The 25,212-nt window shown below is 41.6% G+C and overlaps 1 protein-coding gene across 1 annotated transcript; it reads left to right on the forward strand.

Moving 5' to 3' along the window:
• Window positions 1-71: 71 nt before the first annotated feature.
• On the forward strand, window positions 72-25,048 carry ubn2a (ubinuclein 2a). Its single transcript, XM_005470190.4, is given in 18 exon segments — window positions 72-3,193; window positions 4,015-4,131; window positions 5,633-5,734; window positions 6,596-6,706; window positions 8,852-8,955; window positions 10,548-11,100; window positions 12,567-12,637; window positions 12,933-13,062; window positions 14,087-14,193; window positions 14,728-14,838; window positions 15,399-15,542; window positions 15,848-15,898; window positions 16,018-16,060; window positions 16,607-17,657; window positions 17,660-18,093; window positions 18,172-18,379; window positions 19,663-19,731; window positions 20,942-25,048. Coding segments are annotated over 18 exon segments (3,756 nt in total). The 5' UTR covers window positions 72-2,890; the 3' UTR covers window positions 20,989-25,048.
• Window positions 25,049-25,212: the final 164 nt, after the last annotated feature.

Below are 25,212 nucleotides of genomic sequence, written 5' to 3' on the forward strand. Positions count from 1 at the left end.
GTCTTTAAAAGGAAAATATTGAAATGGGTAAAATACGTGCTTTTCATGTGCTATTAAAGAAGCTGCAGTAAGGGCCTGATAGGCCTCTGTGACTCAAACCAGCCTGTCTGACATCACCTTCTTCACTCGCTTTTCCTGTTAAAATAGGAAAAGGAGTGGTGCCCAGTTTTTGGCCAGTTTTCTTCTCTTCTTTTAACATGATAAACGTGTAATAGATTACAGTATTGGACCAGAATAGACATTTTTATTAAAATCATTAAGTATTCTGTTCATCAGTCATTTGCAGCATTTGAATTTGTTTTTCTGGTTTTATTTAAAAGGAAAATCAGTTTTCTGAGTGACATTAAATCTTTGACATGCAGTAAGCGTATGGAAATGTCAGTAGTTAAACCTTAACCTGCCTCTGCAGAGTCTTCTTCAATGATCATAACACAGATCCTAACCCTAATCTCTACCACTTTACTTTCACAATATGGGATTTGAGGCTTTTGGTGATTGCTCACTAAAGCCTTTGAAATCAGGAAATGCACAAAAAAAAGAAAGAAAGTTCTTAATATGATGCATCAAAAAGTTTTTGAACTTTTTAGGTTAGAGTCCTCGCTGTTGTTGGGTTGCTAAGGTACTTTCAGTCAGTTAAACATACTCATCTTTTATTCTGCGCCTGTGGTGATTTTCAAATCCATCTCGACCAGAATGACAAAATCAGGGCTACTCCCTCTAAACAGAGCACAAAATGAAACCAGTGACCATTGAACTGGTCTCTGTGAGAACCAGCGAGGTGCCGTTTCAGTTGCAAATTTTGCAAAGCAATCTATCAGGAACACCACCCAACCCCCTCCAATACAGAGTGAGAAAAGTGGGGAGGGGCTGACAGGGACCTGGGAGCAAACTTTTACCCGGGGGGTTTGCAGCAGGTTAATCCAGACGTGGTTTCTATGCAGTAACCGTGTGCATTTTTATCCGTAACCCCCCTGTCGTAGGTAGACATTGTCATAGATTTTGATTGGCTGTAGTTTACAAATGTGACCACATGTGAGAGGTGTGGATCAAAAACTAATGTGCACATCTACGGGGGCATCCCTGTGGAAAGCCAGAGATGACTAGCAGACAGAAAAGCAGCTGAATTAACAGCTATCAGAGATTACAGAAGAGTAGAAACACTGCTGTATAAGAACAAAAACTTTACTCTTTACTGCATTTACTTAGTGAGACTTTGAAAGATTGCATTCAAATAAAATAAAGTTTTGCATTTGCATAAGCCATACCACACCTCTAACCTGCAGAGGCTGAGTATGTTTATGTGAAAGACAATTCAAGTCGAGTGTATTTGTATAGGACAAAAGACAATTCAGTGTGCTTCACAGACAGAGAAATAGAAAAACTGTAAATATTATAGTCATGCAAAAAAATAACGAAAATATTAAACGTAGGAATAGCATACAGGATTAAAGGGTTAAGAGGTTGAAGACACAAAGTCTTAGTTTAAAAGGTGTTCAGGAAGTTTGTTCCATAGGTGAGGAGACCTGAAATAAAGTAGTGTAAACCTTCATTTGGGTTTTGGGTCAAGCACTGAAGCTTGCAGTGTTTCAGAATCCAAATTATTTACAGTTTTATTATTCAGGCAAAGAATATTGTTCAAAGTCTGACTTCATCTCACAGTGACTCCTTATGAGGAATCTGGCTGAAGCCAAACCTACAAAATAAATATGTGTATGATTTAACCTTTTCTTTTCTTCTGAATTCTTTAGGCCTGAAACAGTTTAAAAACTTAATTTACTTTCCCCCCCCCATATTTTTCAGACTTACATGTTTCAGCTCATCAAACAGATTTTATCTGCAAGGTAAAAGTTAAACCTACCTGGAATGTGTAACAAAGTATCCCTGCCCTAAACCTAATACCTGGTCGTGCCACCCTTGGCAAGAACTGCAGTCTAGTGTTTCTGGCAATTAATGCTTCTCATCACTGTGGAGGAATCATGGCCCACATTGTTTTAGTTTTGGAGTGGCCTTTGACTAGGGGGCAGTTACTTTTTCCACACAGATAGGTTTAGATTGCTTCCCCCTTGATAAATTAAATCATAATTTAAAAACTGCATTTTGAATTTATCTTTGACAGGAAGGGGGAAAATACTTTTCTTAGGGTATATGTGAACACGCGTTTTATTGGGATTTTGCTTACAGTGTGCATCAACAGGTGGATAAATCAGCTGGTTTAGGATGGTTATCTGAAGCAGCCAATCATCTGGCTCGCCTTCTTCCCTTTTACGATTTGATGTTTGAGAGTGAGCGCGTGCAAGAATGCACGATTCAGCGTTTTTTTCCCCTGAATAGACTAAATGAAAAGGTCCAGGTGAGAGCTGTGGATTCAAACACGAAACACAGCACACACCACGCGGTCAGAGTCCCCCCACAGCCTGTCCTTCACTCACACTCTTTATAAAGGTCATTATAATACTGATGGTGTTGTGATTATAGCCTGTTGTGACAGAGGCGGGTTTAGGATCGGGCCACGCGCTGATTGGACATGATGACCCCCCCTGTGGCACTGTGCTTCCGTTTAGTGCGTACGCGCAGGCGCAGCGACCCCTCTCTCTTCTGATTTTTATTTACTCCCGAAACCCAAGATGGCTCCTGTGAATGTCTCAGTCCCATAGCAAATCGAGGATGCGAGTAGCTGCCGAAAAAACAACTTTTCCCCGAGCGTCGCATCCCCTGGAGTTTAATGCGTATGCCGCGGAGGAGGCTCTAACGTCCGCGTAGGCACCGAGCAGCCGTCGGAGCTCCGCGAAACCGCCTTCAATCCACCAATTTGGAGTAGTTTCGCGAAGTAGCTCTTCTCCTCGCTGTCGCTCTCTGTCCGGAGCGAGGTTCAGGCAGGCAGCTCATCCAAATGGCCGAACCGAGAAAAGTGCAGTTTGTCACCCTCTCGGCCTTCGCAGCTGGAGCCGCCGCGGAGTCCAGGAAACGGCGGCTGGAGGATGAGGCCGACTTCAACTTCGACAGAGCCGGGGAGGTCGAGGCAGCGACCGGGGCAGGAGGTGCCGCCAGCAACGGTCGCCTCGTTAAAACCGGCGACAGGGACAAGGCTGCAGCCGAAAAGAGGGCGACCGTGCGGCTAAACCTGCCCCTGTCCGAGCCTGACGACCGCTCCTCCGCCGAGTTTAATTACGGGGAACTCATCCAGAACCTCCAGGTAGGATCCCCGAGTTTAAGCAGCATTACGAGGCCGGGGGAGAGAGAGGGAGTGGAGACGGAGTTAATTTATCGCTCTTGGAAGTGTTTGTGTGGACTTGTGTTTGCTAAGTTAGCTGGAGAGGGGGGTGCACCTTGTGTTTCGGTGGCATAGCGTGGTTGAAACTGACCAGCACAAAAGGCATTTCTTCTTCTTCTTTTTTTTTTTAAATTCCACACGTCCAACTTCTGCTGAGCTCTCACAGATTCTAGCTTTTTAAATCAGGGGGCTGGGAGACCTCCTCCTCCTCCTCTCTTCCACATGTAGAGAGGGATGAAGCTGGTCTTGTGCTGCTTTGCTACCTGTGTCCTTTCCACTCAGGCTTGCCCAGCAACAGCCCAGTCACACAGCCATTACGGCACTTGGAAATGCCACATGCAGTTTGGCCCTCTGGCAGCGGCTGATAGATAGATGAGAGAGCATTGCTGATGGAAGTACCAGGATGTAACATGGGAGTGAGGCAAATGTCAGCAGTGAGATCAAAGACAAGCTCGCCACATTGTCAATCTGTGCACATCTGGATCATCTGGTTTCTGCTTATAAACCAAAAGTTAATTAAATATTTCTTACTCGGGGCCAAACAGTAGTCCTGCCAGCACCGTGTTGGGAATATTTTGAGCATTTGTACCAGCACTTACTGGCAGCTGTTCACTTATTTAAGGCTGCTGTGATAATATGTTGATAAATTTCTGATTGGACAGAGAGTCACTGCAACTGTTTGACTTTGCCCCAGGGGTCCAATCGTTCCTGTTCACTGTTTTGTTGTTCAATTTTTGTTCCAGGCAAAGAATAATACTCCAAGTTTGACTTCAGCCCGCAATCCCGACGACCCCTTCAATGATGAGGAGAAAGAGCGGCTCCAGGTTGAAGCCCTGGCTAAGAAGTTTGAAAATAAATATGTGAGTTGTTTGATTTGTTTTTTTTATTCCATGTTTGTCGTAGGATTTTTCAATGAGGATCACATTTCACAGCTGAAAAGTAAATTTTTAAATTAGTGGTGGTTTCTAAATAATCTTAAAGGGCCCCATTATACTGTGTCTGCTCTTACAGTCATGGACACTGATATTAGATGTGGACAGGTTTCATAAAATCATGTGTCTGTAAACTAATGTGGTCATCTTAGCCACACAACTCTGTGAGGACAGAAGCTCCACCCACCTGAGGTTCAAACCTTTTGTTTGTCAATGACAGCCAATCAGAAGAAAGCTGACTCAAAGCAGCGGTTCTTGAACAATGGGCTGTGGAGCTGGTAGCCAAGTGACAAATATGAAGTGAATAATTGTGATTATTATTTATTTATTAAGAAAAAGCTGATCCTACTCCACTGACCTTTAATTTAACTAAAATTCATCTTGGATTTTTTTAAATATTACTGATTGATAAAAATTGTGGTGTTGAGCACAAACTGTCTGGGTGCTGAATGTCAGAACATGTTTGAGAACCACTGGGTTAAAGGAAGTGGGAAGGATAAGCAAAGATTATTTTGAACTGCGAATCATGCTAAGCTACTCTACACTCTAGGACTAAAAATATGGTTCTGAAAATAAGTTGTCTGGAAATCAAAGCTTGTTTGAGCCACTGAAAAAAAAGTTTAACATATATAAATCAAAACTTCAGGTTGTTACCTAAAATGTCCAGTTGGGCTTTCTAAACTTAGAAGAAATTAATGATATTTTGAATTGCAGAGTTGAGGTTTTGAGGTAATAACATTAAATTTATGACTTATGGATAGAAAAGTGTTCTTTCAGTAGTGTAAATAAGTTTTCATGCATAAGTCCACTTTAATAATCTTTTTCTTGCTCTGTAGCTCAACGGCTCACACACACAGATATGTATGTGCCAATAAGCTAATAAAAACTGTAATTTTTATTAGTGAAACATATTAGTGTTAGTTTTAATAACTTTATTGGTTTTAAAGGTTTTATGGGATGCTTGGTATTTCCAGACTCTTGATTTATAATGAAAAAACTGTTAAACCTCAAGTGAATTATTGCTTCTTTCTAAGGTTTCAACACTACAGGGTCTTTGTGGCAGATATTTCATATTTAAGCAATAAACTGTACAGAAAATATTCATGCATATTACTGTTTGTGCTGTATATCTTTAAGTTAAAAGACCCGTTGATTTTTTTTTTTTTAATTTTTAAAATAATCTCTGCTTCACAAACTATTAGGTGAAGTGATTTATCCATCAGACTGGAGTTGTTTCTGTGGGGGTCAAAGTGTGTTTGTTTGCACTCATCAGAGCGCCAAACATCCCAAAAACAAAACTATTACAAATGTTTCCTCAGTTCTCACTGTGCTAATGTTTTAGGGTTTCGGGTTATGTGAGGATTACAGAGAAGAAAACTGTTGTGTTCTGCTTGTAAATGAAAATTAAATTATATGAAAAATGTTTTAGGGGAACGTGGGGAAGAAGAAGAGGAAGGATCGAATGCAGGATCTGATCGATATTGGGTTTGGCTACGATGAGACAGACCCCTTTATAGACAACTCTGAGGCTGTGAGTATTCCTTTCTTCATGAATAACGAGGTGTTTTTTTCCTCTCGTGTGTCTGTTTTCTAAGACTTTCATGTAGTGGAGTGTCTGAGGTTGTCTCTATAATAATGTGGCACGCTGGTCTCCTCGCTCCCTTATTATCTGCTGATTTATTTCATGTCCTCGTTACGCTTCTGAACTGCTGTTGTTTGGTCTCGATGTGTGGAGGTAGACATTATCCCTCTGTGGTTAAATATTTATTTCCTGCCTTGATGCTTCCAAACTGTACGTTCAGTGGCACTTCTAAAGATAGACAGTTGTCCTTTATTAAACCAACCTGAGACTGCAGTCTAAAACAGTCCTCATGACTCATGAAGACATCCGTGCTCCTTGTGTCCAAGCAGGAATACGTTGTTGTTGTTGTCGTCGTCTCAGTGTTTATAACTCAGTATTCAGAGGATGTCACTCTCTGTCTGGCTGTAATAGCTAGAATTATGCTCTTTTATGGATTCCCTGCCATTATATGATATTTGTCTTGGTGTTTTTAAATAGCTATCCTCTCTGCTTACAAATTGGCTGCACACTATTTGACTCTTTTTTTTTTTTTTTTTTCCCCCCTCTTTTTGTTTTGATATGTGCCATGATGGGAAAATTGTTTTCATCTGTGGCCCGGAGGGGATTGGGATTCTTTTACTGATTTATTTATTTCTGGCTCACAGTTAACACCCTCAGTTTCACTGACCAGCAGCTGCTTGGTGACACATTACCAGTTACTCAAAATGTTTTTAAAGCTGCAGACAGCTGCGGTGCAAGTGGCGTTATTCTTTACCAGAGTCGTGTAAATTCACACTACAGCTTGTCTTCCTTTGTTAATGTTTTCCTCAGTATGACGAGCTGGTGCCCGCCTCGCTCACCACAAAGCTGGGGGGATTTTACATCAACACTGGCACGCTGCAGTTCAGAGCGGCCTCTGAATCCGAGGGAGAGGAGGACAAGGTGAGGCTACCTGAGCATATTTCAATATTTCGGTGTTTCAGTCTTCAGGTCTGCAGAAACTTCACTAACAGACATTATTTAAAAATGCGTGTCTGTTTATTTTGATAATTTGAGTCAGTTAAATGGAATTGGACTCCGAAGGGTGATAAATTAAGACCTTCAGTGGTTCTTAATTTAAAGATAAGAAAGCCGGCACAATAAATACATCCTCACCGTTAAAATCCAGATGCTACAATAAACTGTTAAATAAATATCCAAAAGTTGATTCTGTTCATCTGGACGTAGTGTTTTCAGTGGGAGAAACGTTTTGTCACTCATCCAAGTAACTTCTTCAGTCTCAGGCTAAATAAATACCAAAACCTAAAAGAGAAAGACGAACTTTATGCCTCAAAGTCTGCTGGATCACTCCGCTAGGTAAACTTTATATCTGTAGCGTGTTTCGTGCAGTTCAGAGTGCTTTACTGGTGACTGACAGGCTGATAGCAAAACAAGAAAAATGTGCTGATAATCAATTAACATAAAATCAAAACATGAAGCATCAAAGAAAGAAACTCAATTGTAACATAGAGTTAGGTCCACAACCTGCTGGACAGTCTTTGTAGTTTTGTCTCTGTGCACCACCACAATGGATTTCAATCCAAACAATCCGGATGTGACTGAAGTTTGATTCAAGAGGATTAACACAAATTTAGCATTTACTGTTAAGGATCAACAGACAAGTGTTTCTGATTTTTTTTCAAACTCAAAAGTAACTGAACAAACTAACATCCATGGAGATCGCCAAATGCCGTTTCGTCTCTTGAGATTTGTGGGTCGTTCTGCATTCAGTTTTGTATTTAATAATTCTTCTTTTTTTTTTTTCTTTCCAAGAAGTGTGCAGGCAGTGCAGAGATTTTCCTTTCAAAGTCAAAACTGGTCTTCCTGTATCTTCTGTTCATGAAGGCGTCTCTTGATTGTAGATCTTAGCAATGATTCGACCACCAGCTTGAAAGTTTTTCTTGACTCTGGTTAGAAGTTGTGAAGTTGTTTTTCTTGATCATGGAAATAATTCTGTGGCCTTTCGGGACTTCTGGTGTTGCTGGGCTGGTTAGTGCACTCATCCTTTGTACCGAATTGTAGATTTGGTTTCTCTTAAATTTTTATTTTATTTTTTAAACCAGTCTGACAGGTTTGTTTTTTTCAGCCTAATGATGGCCTCTTACTTACACTCACATCTCTTAAAGTGAAAAGCTAGAAAATGCAAATTCAGCACTTTGAATGAACTCGAGATATGACACGTGGTTCATTTGTCATAAAATAACAAAGTAACTCACCTGGCCATAAAGCTGCCTGTCACTCATTGTCTTATAATAAAATATAGCATAATATAATAATAATAATAAGAAGAAGAATAAGAATAATGATGATAATATTATGGGAGATTGTGTATAAACAAAAAAATCTGTAATTCCTAAACACTTAAACATTTTGTAAACACCCTTCAATTAAAGCTGAAAGTCTGCACTTAAGTCACATTCTGATTGGCTGATTTAAAATCTGTACTGTAGCCGATTAATACGCACATACACACGAGTCTCATGTTATCAGGATGGCAACAAAATGCATGACATAACTCAAGAGCGACGGAAAAATGCAAATGTGCTACAGCACACAGAGATGTCAGTCACCATAACAAACACGGCGGGCGGGCGGCAGGGCAGAGGAAATGAAACGTCAGCTTGTGGATTTGTCTGGTTCCCAGGTTGTTCTTGCAATGAAATTTAAAGGGTAAACAAACATACCTGGTTTGCGTCAGCATGTTGGTGGGATGATGTTGGCATGTAGCTTTTAATTTTTTTTTAAATTTCCCAAATACAAAACAAATCTGCTTGTACCAAGTTTAATGACCCAGGGCGACTGCTCAAACTTTGAGTTAAATCCTGTTGACTGAACTCTACTGATCAGACCATGTGACGCTGCAGTCCTAACATCCAGCAAGAGCCCGATTTTCATCAGGGTTAGCAAGATACGGTGTTGACAGCATCACTCAACACATCAATAAGAGCATACTGATTCGCACGGAGCGCTGCTCACACCGAATTCATTATCAGTCATTGTCTGCTGTTTATCTGAATTAATGAGCGTATGTTGTTGTGGCTTTTTCAGAAGCTGAATGACAACAGCGAGCAGGTGATTAAGAGGAGGAAGAAGAAGGAAGGAAACACTCTGGAGGAGAAGAGCACGAAGAAGAATAAAGTACCCAAACAGGGGTGAGAACTGTGGCTGTGTAATATTACTCCTCTGTCCGTTTGTGTCGGGGCTTGTGTGGTTTTTATTATTAAGCTCAGTGAGGGGCTTATGAGTAGCTGAGCAAGCCAAAACTCCTGGATTGGAGGACATCGCTTTGCATGCAGCTCTCAGAAAATATTCCTAATCAGGTGATTTATTCTGAAGACGTCTCTTCCTGCATATATGGACAGGCTGTTTCTCCTGACCTTTTTAGACACCTAGTGATTTGTGGGCCACCACAAATATGCGACGAGGCATCTGTATGCTCTTTACCCCTCTAACAAACCGCCACCCTGTGTGACATTACACTCCTCTGCTTTTCTGTGGACCCTCTCGTACGTCTATCACGAGGCAGGGGTGCTTACTGAGACTTGCTCGCAGCTGCTGTGACAAGCAAACCACCTTCTAGGAAATGCTCCATTATCTACGCTCGTGTATGCCGAATACTCCAACACCCCTCCATCCTGAATACTACGTCTAAAAATAGCCGCAGCTATTGCCATTGTGCCATTACTAAATGGATGATGTTATATATGGGAGTGTATGTGTGTCAGACCTTTGAGAGCAGACTGCAGGTTAATCCCACTGAATCCCCACACTTTTGCCTCATATCTGTCTTTGTCAGCACGTGTCGATGCCTCAGTTTGTCTGTGAAAAGATCGTTATTGGTGCCTTGTCCTACGTGGGCCGGTGAGTTTGTTAAAATCTTTCAAAATGGAGTGGACTCGCCTGGTTTCAGACCTCAAAACAGCCGCCCACATTTCAGATTTGCTTAAGCATTCAGATGGGTTTACTGCAACCCCTTTATGGTTGTTTGCAGCAGCTGGAGAAGCAGTTGGCTAATCAGAGCTTAGAAGGTGGGATTAAGAGCACGGGCATCATCTTCCTGCAAAGCTACATTAATGAAAACTAGTAACAGGGAAATGGCTGTAATATAGCAAGTAAGTTTAATTTAAAATGACTTTTGTGCGACTTTCATGACCTTTTGTTAAAGCAGAGGAAAGATGAGAAAGATTTGAGAATAAGGAATTGGGCTTTGGAAAGTTTTTTTGACTGTCACTTTGAACTTGTAGGTGTTTTCTGTGAATCTTGGAACTTTTGAATTAAAGTGTTATTGATTAACTTTGTCCCTGATATGTTTGTGATCAGGGACAGATGAGGCTGTATCCAAGGTTTGAGAAACCTGAGCAAGCTGCCTTTGTCACTGCAAATGACACCAGCATGGATATTTTATCGAGTTTTCTGATTTTGATAGAGTTCTTTGAGTTCTTCTTTATGTGTCTTGGATACAAATGTGGATATAATCCATTGGTCTCAAACGGTGATGTGGGGCACAGAGTCATGGCAGAGGGAGCATAGACAATCAGGGGGAAATGGAGTGAAACTGGTCAATGATTCATGTAGAAGAAGAAAAAAGATGAACGTTGCTGACCTTCACTTCAATAAATTCAGCTTGGGTCCATCTTTATTTTTAATGATTGACTGAAAATTGTAGGTGTGAACTGTTTGGGCTCTGAATGAAAGATAATTTTAAGAAGCACTGCAGTCATCATGTTTTTTGTTTCCCCAACAGAGTCACAGCTCTCAACCTCCACCGACCGGAGAAGAAGAAGAGAAAGAAGCTGATAAAGGACTCTCTGTACCTAGCGACCATGCTCCGCCGCTTCACCCGCGAGAAGGAAGAGATGAGGAAAAGAAACCCCAACATGGCTCACTCTGGCTTGGCAGGAAGCGTGGCTAACAAGCCCCACTCTGGCAATACAACGAACCACCTGTTATCTTCTAACTCCACCCACCTGCAGGACAACACAGCCGCCAACGACCTCTCGCTGGCAGACCTCACCTCGGACCCCGCTGTGATGTCACTGCTGGGCTCAGCCAATGAGAAGGAGCTACAGGACCTCCTGGGCGACCTGGACTTCAGCTTGTTGGACACCGACCAGCAGCACGCCATGGCGACGGCCAGAGAGAACGGCATACTGGGAGTCGGTGTGCCAACTCATAAAGCGGTAGGAGGAGGTGGCCAAGGGCGTGGCCCGGGGTCTTCCAGCAGACTGTTTTCGCCGCCTCCGCTTCCCAATGGACTGCCTGCTCCTCTTATTAAACGCATCGAGGACCTGCGGGTGGTGAGTCAGCTGTAGGCTGTTAGTGGGCGACTGCAATTACCTGTGAAACCTCTTCACTGAAGTTAAACACAAATGCCATTCAGCTGAGGAAGTGGCAGAGGATGTTTATTGTTTCTGTTTAGTCCGGAGAGAAAAGTCTCTAAAGGGTTGGAGAAATGTGGCTCAACGCTGCGCCCTGAGGGGGTTTTATGTAACTAAAACAGCAGCAGGCCTCTCACCACTACCTCTTCAACATATACTTATGTTCTTGTTGCTCTTATATCTGAGAGCCTCCCATCTTTTTATAGATGTTGGTAAAGATGTAAGGAGAGGTAGGAAAACAATGGAGAGGACTGATGGATACAGAGGTGGAGAAGAGCAGACTGAGCCAGAGGGGAGAAATAAAAATAAAAATAGTGGTTTAAATATATATGTTTTTGTTGTTGATTCAAAGATCATGAGGGGAAAATCCTGATTTAGGAGTATTTTGTTTAAAAGTGGACCTGTTTTCACACTGTTTTCAACATTTTTTTTTTTTCTGCTCTTGGCTCTTTATGATGTCCAGATATCCCTGATATGGCACACGAGCTTCACTTGCCTGCTATTTAGACCTGCTTGTGAGGGTCAGCCAATCAGAAGAAAGTTGGCTTAAGGAGCAAGCCACCCAGTCTAAAGCTGCTGTAGTGAAGTCAGTTCTTGCTGATGGTTGCCCCTCGCTGAGTCCAGTGCTGCTGGAGGCTTCTTCCTGTTAAAAGGGAGTTTTCCTTCCTACTGTCGCTCATTGTCGCAAATCTGAATGTCTGTTTTCTCTGTATTATTAATATGCAGCACCTTGAGGCGACTGTTGTAGTGATTTGGTGCTTAATAATTAAAACTGAATTGAGTCAACAATAAAAAAAAAAAAAAAAAAAAAAAAAAAAATATGGTGACTTTGATACAGTAAGGTTCCTATTGACTTCAGGTCACGGACAGGTTTGGTGTTCGGTGCTGTAAGAACCCACATATTTTACTCTTCTTTGCTGGTGGCCACACAGGATTGCAGAGAAATAACAGACTATGAGCATTATTAGTGTAGACTGCAGCTGAATCTGGTGTCATAACTAATAATGGAAAGTAAGAAGCAGGGCAGTGAAGAGGGGTTTTCTGCAGTAACATCACAGCAAGAGTGAGTTGTTGTTTTTTTTTTAAATTGATCGAGTAAATTGTGCGCTTTCTAAACAAAAGGAATACAGGCCAAAAATGATGCCAAATCATGTTGTTTGTTTGGAAGGGTAACTCTTCATGTTGTTCTTTGAGTTGAGTTACACCGACATTTTTCAGCTGAGCTCAAATTGCACTTTAACCGTAAATGCTTACAGGTTTATTGTTATATTTAGAGTCGTGTATAGCTCTGTGCAGGTAGAAGAGTGTTTGCACACTGCAGCGTTGTATATGTATTTACAGCGTATGGTACAGAGCTCTATGCTGACTCAACCTTTCTCCCACAGGCTTCGCGGCAGTTTGATCAGGAGGGCAGGAAGAAATTTTTCACCCTGGACATGAATAACATTCTCCTGGAGTGAGTAGGACAGCTTTTAAATCACCGTCAGCCAAATCCCAGCACACTCCTCTCCATTTCCCTTTTTCTTTTTTCTTTTTTTTTTGGAAGCAGATTTCCCTCGTCACCTCTGCTGCTGCCGTCTTTAAGTGTTTTGTTTTCTCTCCGTCTCTCATTTTCTGCAGTAATGACATGCTTCTCATTTCAATCACCCTGCTTTCATTCCTTTGGCACTTCCCTCTTTTCTCTTGTCTCGTCTCTTTTGTTTCTTTTTACTGCTTTTCTGACAATCTGGACTTTCTCTCCCTCCTCTCAGTATTGAGCTGCAGGTCCAGGAGCAGCCTCCCGAGGTGCGCTCAGAAATCTACTCCCACATGGAGGCGTTTGTGCCGTGCAACAAAGAGGCGCTCCTCAAACGCCTGAAGAAGCTCAGCCTCAACATCCAGGTGAGTTAAAGGTTTGCTGTGGAGGAGAGGAAGCTGTGAATCCTGACATATTACACTGATCTAAAAAGTGATTGAGTGGAGGGGGGGGTGTCCTTCTGCTGCCTTTATTATTGCTCTGTGGCCACTAAAAGATTCAGGAGGGGCTTTGAAAATCTCACCACGCAGCGTGGCTCAAATCTGGCCTTCTTTAACACATCCTGCAGGTCAGTGTGTGATCTGGGTGGGTGTCCAGTTTTTGTCTTTTCTTTTCCTGAAAGTCACAAAAATTGCCCCTAAAACAGACAATCCATAAAGAGTGCAATGATCAAAAATTACTGTTAGATATTTAATGTAGAGGCATAATGCAAAGAAAAAAAGGGACTGGATTGGTCAAAGATGACACGGTTTTGACCTTTTTTATTTTTTTTGACTCATCTAAAATAATTGAATATCTTTTGATCCTTTAACAACAGCTTCATGCTCCCTTTCTGAACTCTTAGCTTTTTCGTTCATAACAAACACAAATGTAACTCCATTTGTTTCTTTTGAGTTCTTTTGAGATATGTTTGAGCTCCTACCCATCGCCAGAACTCACCCCCTTGTTCGTCCCTGTCACGTCTGCCTTTTTCACGCAGCGGTTAATCCCTAGCTGTATTCGGTGCTTCCGTTAATAGCGTGCTGGGATCTCGGCGTGGGCAGACTAGCGCAGAGAGGTTTGCAGTTGAAAACGGGCTTCCAAAGGTCTTCTTTGTCATGCACCATTAATGTTGGATTGTTGACAAAATTAATCTACATACCTCCACCCTCTGTCCTACTCTTTAACTCTCCATCATATTTTTTTATTTTTCTCCTTTCTCGCCTTTTTTTTCTGTCCGTTTTTTCCTTCTTTTCTTTTTCATTTCTAAGTCTTCATTCAATTCTGCTGCCTCTATCTTTTCCCACTCTCCTCACTCCGACCTTAATTATTGTCCCTCCTCCTAATTTCTTTGTTTTCTCTACCTCTCATTCCCTTTGTCGTTACATCCATTTCTGCTTTTTCTTTCAGGACGATCGACTGCGGACGCCACTTTTGAAGCTGAAGCTGGCGGTGTGCAGTGTGATGCCTGAGCAGATAGCGAGATATAACATGGACTGCATGGCCAAGGTTGCAAAGTAAGTCAGTCCTGTTTGTTCCAGAAGGTGAGCAGTCCTCTGAAAGCAGTTTGAGGACAGCTGTTTTAAAAGAAGTGATATGTGAACTCTCCTGATAATCATTTTCCCATCCACCCATGTCATCGCAGGAGTTCTTGATGCCGTTTTCACACTGGCAGCATTTGTCTTCTATGCAAATTGTATGAAGATCAGAGTTAACGGTGCTCAAAGTCCAGTCAGTGCAAAGCAGCTTTTTTTCCCTTGTGGTGTTCGTCAGTTAAGTTGAGATGGAGGGAGACTTACAATATCAAAACTATTAATAATAGCAGCGGAGAAACATCCAGTTATTTAAACTGATGTAAAAGAAGTCTTAAAACTGCTGCCTGTGGATACATACCCTAATACTGCTACTGTACGACATTCAAAGCATAACGCATATAAAAACTTGGATGAAAAATGCATAAAAGCATCTTGCTGACTTTAATTTCTTGTGAAAAAAAAATTGTTTATTCAAGCCGTTTATGTTCACTTTTATATCTCTGTGTTTTATTGCAGACAGCAGTCAGAGGAGGGCGATAAGAACGGCTCAGAGGAGGACGATGAGGAGAAACCTGGGAAGAGAATCGTGGGACCTCGGAAGAAGTTTGTCTGGGATGACAAGCTCAGGTAATGATGCGAGTCTGTCCTGCTGGAAGAGCCAGCCGGATGCCGTTCAGCGTGTTTGTGCTGCTGTGTGGAGTGATTTGTCTTCGTCTCTTTTTGTTTTCATCTTCCCCTTTGTTCTCCACCGCTGGTGTTTAATCTAGTAAACCGAGCTCATACAGGCTGTAAACAATTTATGTCCGTTCAGAGCTTGCAGGATTAACACTTCACATCCTGGAGGAAGAGCTTTTGCTTTTCACCATTCTCCAGTTTGTTTGTTTTTTCCCCAATTATATTTCACTAAAACCAAAGTTAAAGTTTTATTCCTGCATGGTGAGGAATAACGAGGAAACCCAAAGGTCAGAAATGGTGTCTGAATAAAACAGCTTATAAATGCTCATTAATTTTCTCCATTGTACTACAAAGACTTTTATTTATTTATTCATTCAATTCAAAATAAATTAATACCTCTGCCTCTTTGAAGCATATCAGTGTCTTCTGTCATTTTGTGCTCGGAGACTGCAGCCTGTTTTTCACCTTAATATTGTGTGTGTGTGTGTGTGTGTGTGTGTGTGTTTGTGCAGGAACCTGCTGTGCAGCTTAGTGCGAGTGAAGCTGAGCTGCTATGAGATGGAGAACCAGTGCTCTCTGTCTGTGGAGGACTACCTCAAGGCTTTCTTAGAGAATGAGGTCAAACCACTGTGGCCCAAGGGCTGGATGCAGACCAGGTCTGTGCTGCGTTTGTGTGTTCAGCTCGTTACAAGCAGGAGGCACTTATCCGCAGAAAAGTGCAATGTATGCAAACTGTGTTTTAAATGTTGTCAAAGTACTATAAATTTGCTGTTGCCATGAGAGCAGTTAAGTCTATTTGACATGTGTAAACCCTCAACAATAGTAATCCATCCACATTAGGAACCTTTGGAACTGACTGTATCCAACTTCAATGTGTTTTTTGTTTTTCTCCATGATGTCGTCTTTAATGTCAGTGGCCCTGATTTTTGGCTGACCTTGTTGTTTATTGCCTGTTTCTCAGGATCTTGTTCAAGGAGAGCCTTGTTGTTCACAATCACCTCACTGGAAACCTGTAAGTGTGTCCTTTGTTTCTCCCGTAACTCTGACCGTGCAGGAATTTTACTGGGACTGAGCGTCAATGTAAAATGTCAGCAGAAGAGGGTGAATAATTGCTGGTATTTTTCCACACAGAGTGAAGAGGAAAATGGTGCCTGGACCCAAGGCTAAACCCAAGGTGAGTGACAGCTCAGACTATTTACTGCAAAATATCAAAAAGAAAAGAAGGGTGTGTATTTTTTTTATTTTTTTTATTTTACAGCGGTTTTATGAATCGTTTAATTTGAGCCCACTGGCTTAAGTTCTTTCATGAATTAATACAACTGTAGCTGTGTCATATTTGTGTATCTCTCAAAAAAATAAGTGATTTGTAGGATTTATACAGCCAGGTGTACTAACATTTATAGGGGGTGCAGTCAGGCCACGGGGCAGGGTTTCAGAAGGGTCTGACAGGTATGAGACAGAATTATAAAACCGCTGTTAAACTGCTATAAACAAAAAAAACAAACAAAAAACACTCCCTGATGTTTTTCACAGTAAAAGCTCAACGTTTAAGGAGGAGTTGTGTTGTGAAGTTTCTGAAGGAACCTTTGAGTTTCGTTCAGTGTTTAAAAAATGTTTTGTGGGTAAAATGTTAGAGCTGTATGAAGAGAAGCGGTTAGAAATAAGTTCTGGTTTCTTTGTGGAGCTTGGGTGATACTGACTGTGTTCTCCTGTTCTTTAGGAGGGCCTTTGGCTCCACAAACCATCGCTCGGCATGACCTCCACCCCATCTCAGCCCACCTCCACATCTGTTCTGACCTCCAACCGCCAGCCCATCTCCTCCTTGGAGCCCATCTGTTTGTCAGACTCTCTGGATGAAGATCTGACCGTTCCCTCTCTGGACTCCATCTCCCACGCTCTGGCCCTCCTCAGCAATGCATCCAAGGGTCCCACAGACAGCCCTTTGTCTCCCCCACCGCTGCAAATACCAACCTCTTCTCCTCCACCCGTCGCCCCTCACTACCCCTCAGGCTCTCAGCTTTCTGCCTCGTTAGCACAGACAACGCAGCACCATTCCCTCTCTAAAGTGGAGAGTGCTCCACTGACAGCTGCATCTGTTGTGAACTTGTCAACAACAACACTACCAACCTCCTCTTCTACCTCCTCTTCCTCGTCCCCGGCTGTCTCCTCCCTTGCTCACGTGCAGGCAGCAGGCCTAGCGTTAGCCTCCAGGACTGCAGATGGTCACTACGGCCCGATCAAAGGATCTGGTGCCATGGGCCAAACCCAGACTCAGAGACATGTTACCATGGCATCACCCAATCACCGGCCAAGCACAGTGATGGGGAAGATGCATCCGCACCCCTCCCCCTCTCCTCCAAAGCATCGGCCTCCTCCGACAGCTTCCCCTCTGCTGCCCCCCCATCAGAAAGGCTTTGCTAGCCCGGTGGGGATACTAGGAACGATGGGAACAAGTCACGCACTGGCAAAGAGCAGCGCCAAATCCAGCAGCAATGGCAGTGCCGTCAACAGCAACGTCACACCTTCCTCCTCCCCTTCCCCTCAGTCCCGCTCCAACTCTACCTCCCACCATGGCTTGCAGTCCTTTTGCCCCCCGTCACCGGCCACCTCCTCACCCTCGCCAACCTCCCATACCGCACACTCCGCTCAAGGTAAATCCCACACACACCACCACCACCAGCCCAACTTCATCACACCCATGCAGGCCACCCTCACCAAGTCCTCGCACAGCAGCAACTCCTCTCCCATCATCAAGCTAACCCCTCGGCCTCCGCCCCCACCCCGCCACCTTCATCCTCCCCCTCGCCATCATCCTCACCGTCAAATCCGCTTTCCCATCAGATAATCCCCACCCAACAGCAGCAACATCAGTTCTCTCCCAAAACCCCCAAAACTTTCCGGCCCCCCTTCAGTGTATCAGGTGGCGGGCAGGTGAAACAAACACAGGGCGGCTGCACCTTCGCTGGAGCCCAGAAACCTCAGTCCACCACTAGTAACAGTAGCATCAACAACAACTCTAACAACAAGGGAGTGGTCTCGACAGTCTGCAGTCATCCGGATAAACCCCCCCAATCACCTTCAGTCTCAGCCAGTCACGGGCAGAGGCAGAGGGTGGTGGGTGGGGCCAGCCAGGGCTCAAAGGCTGGAAATGGTTGGGTGGCTTCAGGAACTTTGGCCACATCCTCCACAACGTCACACCTCTCACAGGTTAGTTTCCACCAACAGGAAGTCACTCTGAGAATTAGTTTTGAATATATTTGTATATATTTAGTGTTTCTTTTACAGGTATCAACTGCAGGCACTCCCCTCCTGGGCAACCCCTCTGCTTTGCCCCTGGGCTTCGGGATGTTGGGAGGTCTGGTGCCTGTCTCGCTACCCTTCCAGTTTCCGTCGTTGCTTAATTTCAGCCCTCCTGGAGCTTCCGGGGCGGCTGGAATGGGCACAGCACCCAGCTCCAACTCAGGATACCCGTTAGCACAGAGTGACCTAATGGGTAAGTGGGCTCTTAATTAAAGGACCTGCATCTTTTATCACCAGCAGACAGCTTTTTTTATTGAAGTGTTTTTAAAATAAAAGGCCTTTGATATCCTATATCAATAACACGTTAGACTTTAGGAAGTTATTTTGCCTTTTATTACAACTTGCAACTACGTTATACTAAGTGGAGGTTCCGTTAAAACACAAAAAATAAGATGGTACAGGATTTATACTGGCGGTTTATGTTAAGCTTAAAATAAGTTACTCTGGTAACCTTTTCACAGATATAGGAATTTAACTAGTAACATCTTTAAAAGTATTTTAATACTTTCTACTTACTGTAGCAGAATTGTTGTAGTTTTTGTTGATTTGATTATAGTTTTTCTTGTTTAAGTTTAGTTTTTACCCCTCAGTCGTAAAAGGCTAATTGGATATTGTCGTGACACCACCAGGTGTGCGGTTGGGAGGGTGGACACCCAAGTTTGTTAATGCAATAACTTGAGAACGAAGCGATGTAGGATTTTGAAATTCTTAACAAAGGTGCATCTGCTAAAAATATCAGATGAGTTTGAATTTCAGTGACCAAGTTGACCAAGGTCAAGTTTTCTAAAAGTTTTGCGAGTGCAATAACTCAAGAAGAAAGTCACCTAGGACTTTCATGTTCAGTGAAAATTGTAGTCTGTTTAATTATTACTGTATGGAGAGCAGATGTCAGAGGCAAGATTTAGAAAAATGAGTACAGTTGTAACAATAAAGACGCATAACTCTTTGAATGCAGTTGACTCAGTCTTGTAGACATCCAGATTCTCAATAAACGTGTCCATGTCACCTCATTAGGTGAGCTGTAATAAGTTTTACCAAACTAACAAGAACTAAAACTAAGGATATTCTATTTTTATTCTGAAATACTTTTTATTTTGGTTAATCAAAATGTTTTTCACATGTAGTTTTAGTTGACTACCATAACCTTGCTTTGTAAGAGACTAAATGGAACTGCTTGAATATTACTGGTTCACTGTGTATTTGTGTGAGCGCTTGTACTGTAAACCAGCAGTGCTTCCCCTGCCATGACCCTCTCTTTTTACAAACCAGTCTCCCTGCTTTGTTCTCACCATTTTATTTTTTTGCACCCGTCTCTCTTTTCAGTCCTTTGTACTCGTTCGCCTCACTGACAGCTTTGATCCTAGAATATCTTTTATTGCTGGTCTCACATTTTAACTGTGTCATCTTTTCCCAGTTCTCCCTGGTTGTTGCTATCTTTCCTCTCATTTATCCACCCTACCCTCCATCTCTCCTCAGATCTGTATAAGAGTCTCCAGTCAGGGTCACAGGCTGCCCTACCTCCTCACTTGCAGCTTGCTTTCTCAGGTAATCTGCATCCCTCCACCTCCTCTTCATCCTTCCTCTCCATCTGTCTGTGTCAGGCAGACTTGTCGCAGTCCGCTCAGCTGCTCTGTTACTTGTTAGTTTTCCAACTTTGTTTGCTATAGTGTATCTGGTGTTCAGAATGCCTCTTGTTTGATTGTAGCATAGTAGAAACACGAAGATATGTCGTTTTTTATGTGGAAATGGTTCTTCTTATTTGCCATCAGTTTTATGGTAAACTCAAAGGACACCACAAAAGGATATAAATAACGTCAAGATGTCACCTTTTCAGGCAAATTTTCATTTTAAACGTCATATTGACCCAAAATTTCAGAATTTGCCCAGACGTCTGTGTACCTCAGTTTGCCAGAATTAAAGATGCTTGATAATTTATATTTTCAGTTAAAGAACCATCCACACACTCGGCACTTCATGTTTCATAAGACAATGTTTTTCGTTGTTCTGCTGCAGCCTGTTGCACCAGCTCAACTCAGGCTTTCCAGCGAGTTTTTTTTAAAGACCTCAGATTGACCCTAAGGATGGTCCTTCCTCAGATTTTAGTAATATATAAACTTTCTGTAAGGAAAAGGACAAACTAAACATTGCAAACAGATGTTTTGCTTGTGTATAGCCAGTAACAGAGAACCTGATTATTATTATTAGCAGGCTAATATTATCATCTGTTACTGGCTATCTGCCAATCTCTGTATTTCCATTTATAAAGACAAATAAATAAACATTTAAGAAGTAAGGACCAAGAAAGTGTCTTCAACCCTTCTGAGTGTTGAAATCGAAAGCTATGTCTGTCTCTCATACTGAGACAGACTTATCCTGACTACTTTCATAGCTTTTATCAGTCACCCACAGCAGCCACATTAGATTTTGTTTAAATAAATCAAAAATCTTTGTTTCACTTTGTGTTTTCCACCTGATTGTCTGTTCACATCTTTCTGGATCCTAAAGTGAAACAAAGTGCCTGAAACCAACTTTCTTTTTAATAACCAGCAGGGGGCGACTCCAAGAAAAACTATCAGAAATTAAGTGTTTAGAACTTTTTGGGATTGCTTGTAGACACACTGCCTTCAGTTTAACAGTGACACATATGACAGAATATGAGAAACAGCGCATTAGGTGCCTCTCATTGAACTGGTGCCACAGGCTGCTGGATCGGTTTCATCATCCAGCTGTTTAAAAATGTGTCCTCTCCACTCAGATGCGAACCAAAGCCAGGGTGGAGACATGAAGAGGAAATCCCACTGAAAAATAACAGCACAGGAGACAGACAGACATCACAGCCTCGCCTCCTGGCCACAACCACCAACAGGACCCTTCAGCTTGATTGACTGACACGTGATGCGGTATGAAGGGGGCGGTGCTGCTCCGTCGCCTCCTTTAAAAAAACAAAACAAAAAACAAACAAAAAAAGGACCTAAAAGAGTTTATCTTCGCTACGAGTGGCAATGATTTAATTTAACTGTATTTTCTAACAAACCGGGTATGAGAACAAGACGGCGTGAATGACGAGGACACTTGTTTTTGTTTTGCCTTTTTTTTTTTCTCCTCTTTGTCAACATGTTTACATATGACTGACCTTGATCACTGTGGAATGAGTGTGAGCGAGGTGGTGGTACAGATGAGAGTAGTAGTACACTACATAATATAATTTGTATTTAAGCTCATGTGGAATAACAGGACTCGTTGTTGCAGTACAGAAAAGGAAAAAAAAAAAAAGAAGAAACAGACTGACTAATGAACTTTTGTTTTTCTGTCTTTCGTGGGAATCGTCTGTAGAAGTTTATCGTCGGTCACCTCTGCTCCCACAAATGACTGTTAAGTAGTAGCTTAAATTAATATTGATAAATTATTTGTAATTTACACAGGGACAAAGGTGTGTGTGTGTGTGTGTGTGTGTGTGTGTGAGAGTGAGGGAGAGAGACTGTGTGATGTGGTTAGTTTTAAATGTGTGTATGTACATAAGAAACACAATATACTGTTAATTTCTTTCCAGATTATTCTGTATGACTGGGTAAAGACGTGTATTCCCCTCTCACAATAACGAGCAAGCGTTAAGTGTGACGCCCCTCTCTTGCTCGGTGTGTTTTTGGTGCTGTTAACGATCACACTGGACCTTTTCTTGGAGAAAAAAAAAAAGACTTAAATTGAAAAAGTTTCGGCCTCCTCTTACGGACAGAGGAATTGCCTGTGAGAGAGGGGGAGAAACAAGATTGTAGTCTACTTGAATTTTTTTTTTTTTTTTTTTCAAATGTTAAGATTTTTATTTCCTTTATCTGCTTATTGACTCAAACCAACTTAATATAACAAGACGCCTTAGTTTGTATTGAAAAAAATATGAAAAAGATCTATGCAGGACTGTAAACGCTCAATGCAAAAGTGCAAGTCGTCGCTTGGCTTTCAACCTCTACTCAACTTTGTCAGTGCATTTCTGGAGTTGTGAATGTTTGTAGATGCTCTTTATGTCACTTGAGACTCCTTATTTTTTTTTCCCCAGTGTGTGCGTTCAGACAGAAAGCGAAGCGAGTTTTAGGTGCGGGGCGATTATACACAAACGCAAAGACAGCATGCATTCACACAATCAGAAGAATGTGGGGAAAACGTGGAAGGCTGTACCCAGTCCTGGGGCAAGCAGAGCCCCAGTGACTTTGACACTTCTAAAAAGTCTAAAGCAGGGGTGTCAAACTCATTTTACATACAGCCTGCATTGATCTTAAATGAGCCGGACCACTTAAACTCACCTCTCTCTCAATGCAAAGAAGCTTAACTATACATTTAATGGCCAAGATATCTTAATATAAGAAAAAGAAGGGCAATTTCAACAATATGCCTCAGTTTTTCTATGTGATTAAGAAATGCTGCTATAGCAGAGAGAAATCTCTCGGTGCGACTCTTGGGCTTAAATTGTAAGATTTTTTTTCTTTTTTCTTTCTATAAACAGAAAAAAAATCTGTAGTTTTTCAGTAATTTTACAGAAATTTTTCTGTTTATAAAAAAAAGAAAAAAAAGAAAAAGAAAGTAATTTTGCAGAACTTTCTGTAGATTTTTTTTTTTTTTTTTTTTAAATTTTACAGAAATATTTCGACTCAAACACAAAGCAAAAAAAAAATGTATCACTTAATTATTTTGGGATATTATGAATGGCTATGGGTGAGGTCTTTATTGGTAGGAAAAGCTGTAAAACTTGTTTAAAATCAAAAATTTCCTTTCTTCTCCACATTTTCTAAAACTGTCCATTGAGCCAGAACAGAGCCTTTGCCAGTCCAATTCTGGCTCCTGGGCCTTATGTTTGACACCCCTGGTCTAAAAAGTTTTTTGTTGTTGTTGTTGCTTTCCCTTCAGTCAGCATTTTCACATTAAATTCTAATTGAACTGCCCCCTCATTAAATCACCTGTACACATAGTTTAAGAGTTAACAAAAGAACCTTTTAGCTGCTGTTCACCGCGGGGTTGTTTTACAGTGAGAACTGATTTAACAGCCGATTTAACAAGAAGCTAAAATGAAACCGGTCTGCATGTGGATGAACTTCAGTATGCAATCTTAACAAGGGCACAACATTTACTCCTATACATTTATTTATATTTTTGCTAATGTCAGATTTATGATATAAATTATAAATGTACTAATGAAACGGTACATAAAGTCTCCATGAAACACCTTTTTTTTTTTTTTTTTTTTGCAGTAGCTAGTTATTATTGCTGTCTTTTTCTGATTTATGACTGTTAGCATTAAAGTGCAATACTGCTGGAAGGTTAACCAGACAGTTACTGGTGGTAATTCTTTAAAATATTAGCTAATGTGTGTTATATTAACATAATATTACTTTTTTTAAAAAAATATCACATCTGGCAACAATACTGGTGTACTACAGCCCCCTCCAGAGAAAACACTCCAGTCTGAATTAGCCACAGTTTATTTTTACACAGCCAAGCAATACACAGACCAGTGTTGGCCTCTCATAGATATATTTATATATATTTTAAAATGTTATCATCATACAGTTTGTCCACTATTTGCAATACATGCAGCACTGTCTGCAGTACATGTAGCAGAGTAGCATTGGTCAGGTGGTGTCATTAAAATAAGCTGGACACCAGTTTATGAAATACTACAATGGCATCATTTCCCCTTTACAGTATCTCAGGGTTTGTCCTCGGTGTGCGTGTATAGTTATGGCAATGACTCTGTTACTTTAACACAAGTCTGTTATTCCTGGACATTTGATAAACAAATGCGTTTTATGGTTTAGTAAAAACTGATGAGTTGTGTATTTTTAATTATCATTAACAGTGATTGACCACCCCACCCCGCCCCTAGAGAAAGCCCAATAACTTTGTAGGGTCACTAACATTTTTGTATGCAGATTTAAAAATTAATAATAATAATAACTGTGTATATAAAGACTCTTGGATGCTCTACACTTAAATAAATGGCTTTAGACTCAAAAATCAATCACTAGTATCTTTAAAACAAAGAAAAAAGCGAAATGTATAATATTACTACACACAGCTGCGTACATCATTAAAATTTTAATGAAGCATCAGGATTGTTTTATATTTAATCTAAATTAAAATACTAAATCTACTACAACTGATTTATGTACTTTTAATAAGGCTGCTAGCTTAAACCTGCTTAAATCCATCAGCCTGCAATGACTGCCGCCATTGTTTGAATGCAGCAGTATGGATGATAAAGCTTTTATAAGCGCTGTGGATGAGAACTCTAATTAAACTAAAGTACAGAGGTGAAAATGTAAAAGCTGAATAGATGAAAATAACAAACAAATACCACTGTTTTTGAACCGTTTTGATGTGATGCTGAACACAAATCGCTTCCAGTGCTAACCAGCAGGCTAACTGGCAGCAGGCTAACGGTGAAAAGTTGGCAGACACCCCGAGACTAAAACGAGTTTCGCCCTGTCTGAACGCCGCTAGTGAAACCTCCCCTCAGCTGAATACCTCCGTTAACGAAACAGTTCTTCCTGAGTCTCTCCTCCACCCATCGGCTCCCTGCCCTCCTCCACTTGTGTCTGGCTGACCGGCTACACCGAGAACGACGCCAAAGATTGTTATGTAGCTCCTCCTGATGGGGTGCTGCTGGTCTGTGTGTGTATGTGTGAGGTTATTCCCCCGACATGTAAACCCATGCGTGTCATTGTGAAGTCGTGACTGGAGCAGTGGGTGACATTTATTTAATTTTAAATGAGGGGGGTAAAAATGACATTTTGTGGTTATCCAGTTACCTGAGTTGGTCTTTTTGTAGATTATTTTTGTGTGTCCATTATGAAATTAAAACAGGTGGTTTTAATGTTGTGTCCAGATTTCTTTCCCCTCTACTTCCTGTCTTCCTCCAAAGTTTTTGCTGTGTCTGTCAAACGGTTTTTATTTCATGGGCCGTACTACTTTGACCTTAGTCAAAGTAGTCAGCGAAACTTTACCTTCTGTCACTGTAAAGAAGCTTAACTAGACATT

The sequence above is a fragment of the Oreochromis niloticus genome, linkage group LG6, assembly GCF_001858045.2.
Source record: "Oreochromis niloticus isolate F11D_XX linkage group LG6, O_niloticus_UMD_NMBU, whole genome shotgun sequence".
Classification (NCBI taxonomy): Eukaryota; Metazoa; Chordata; class Actinopteri; order Cichliformes; family Cichlidae; genus Oreochromis; species Oreochromis niloticus.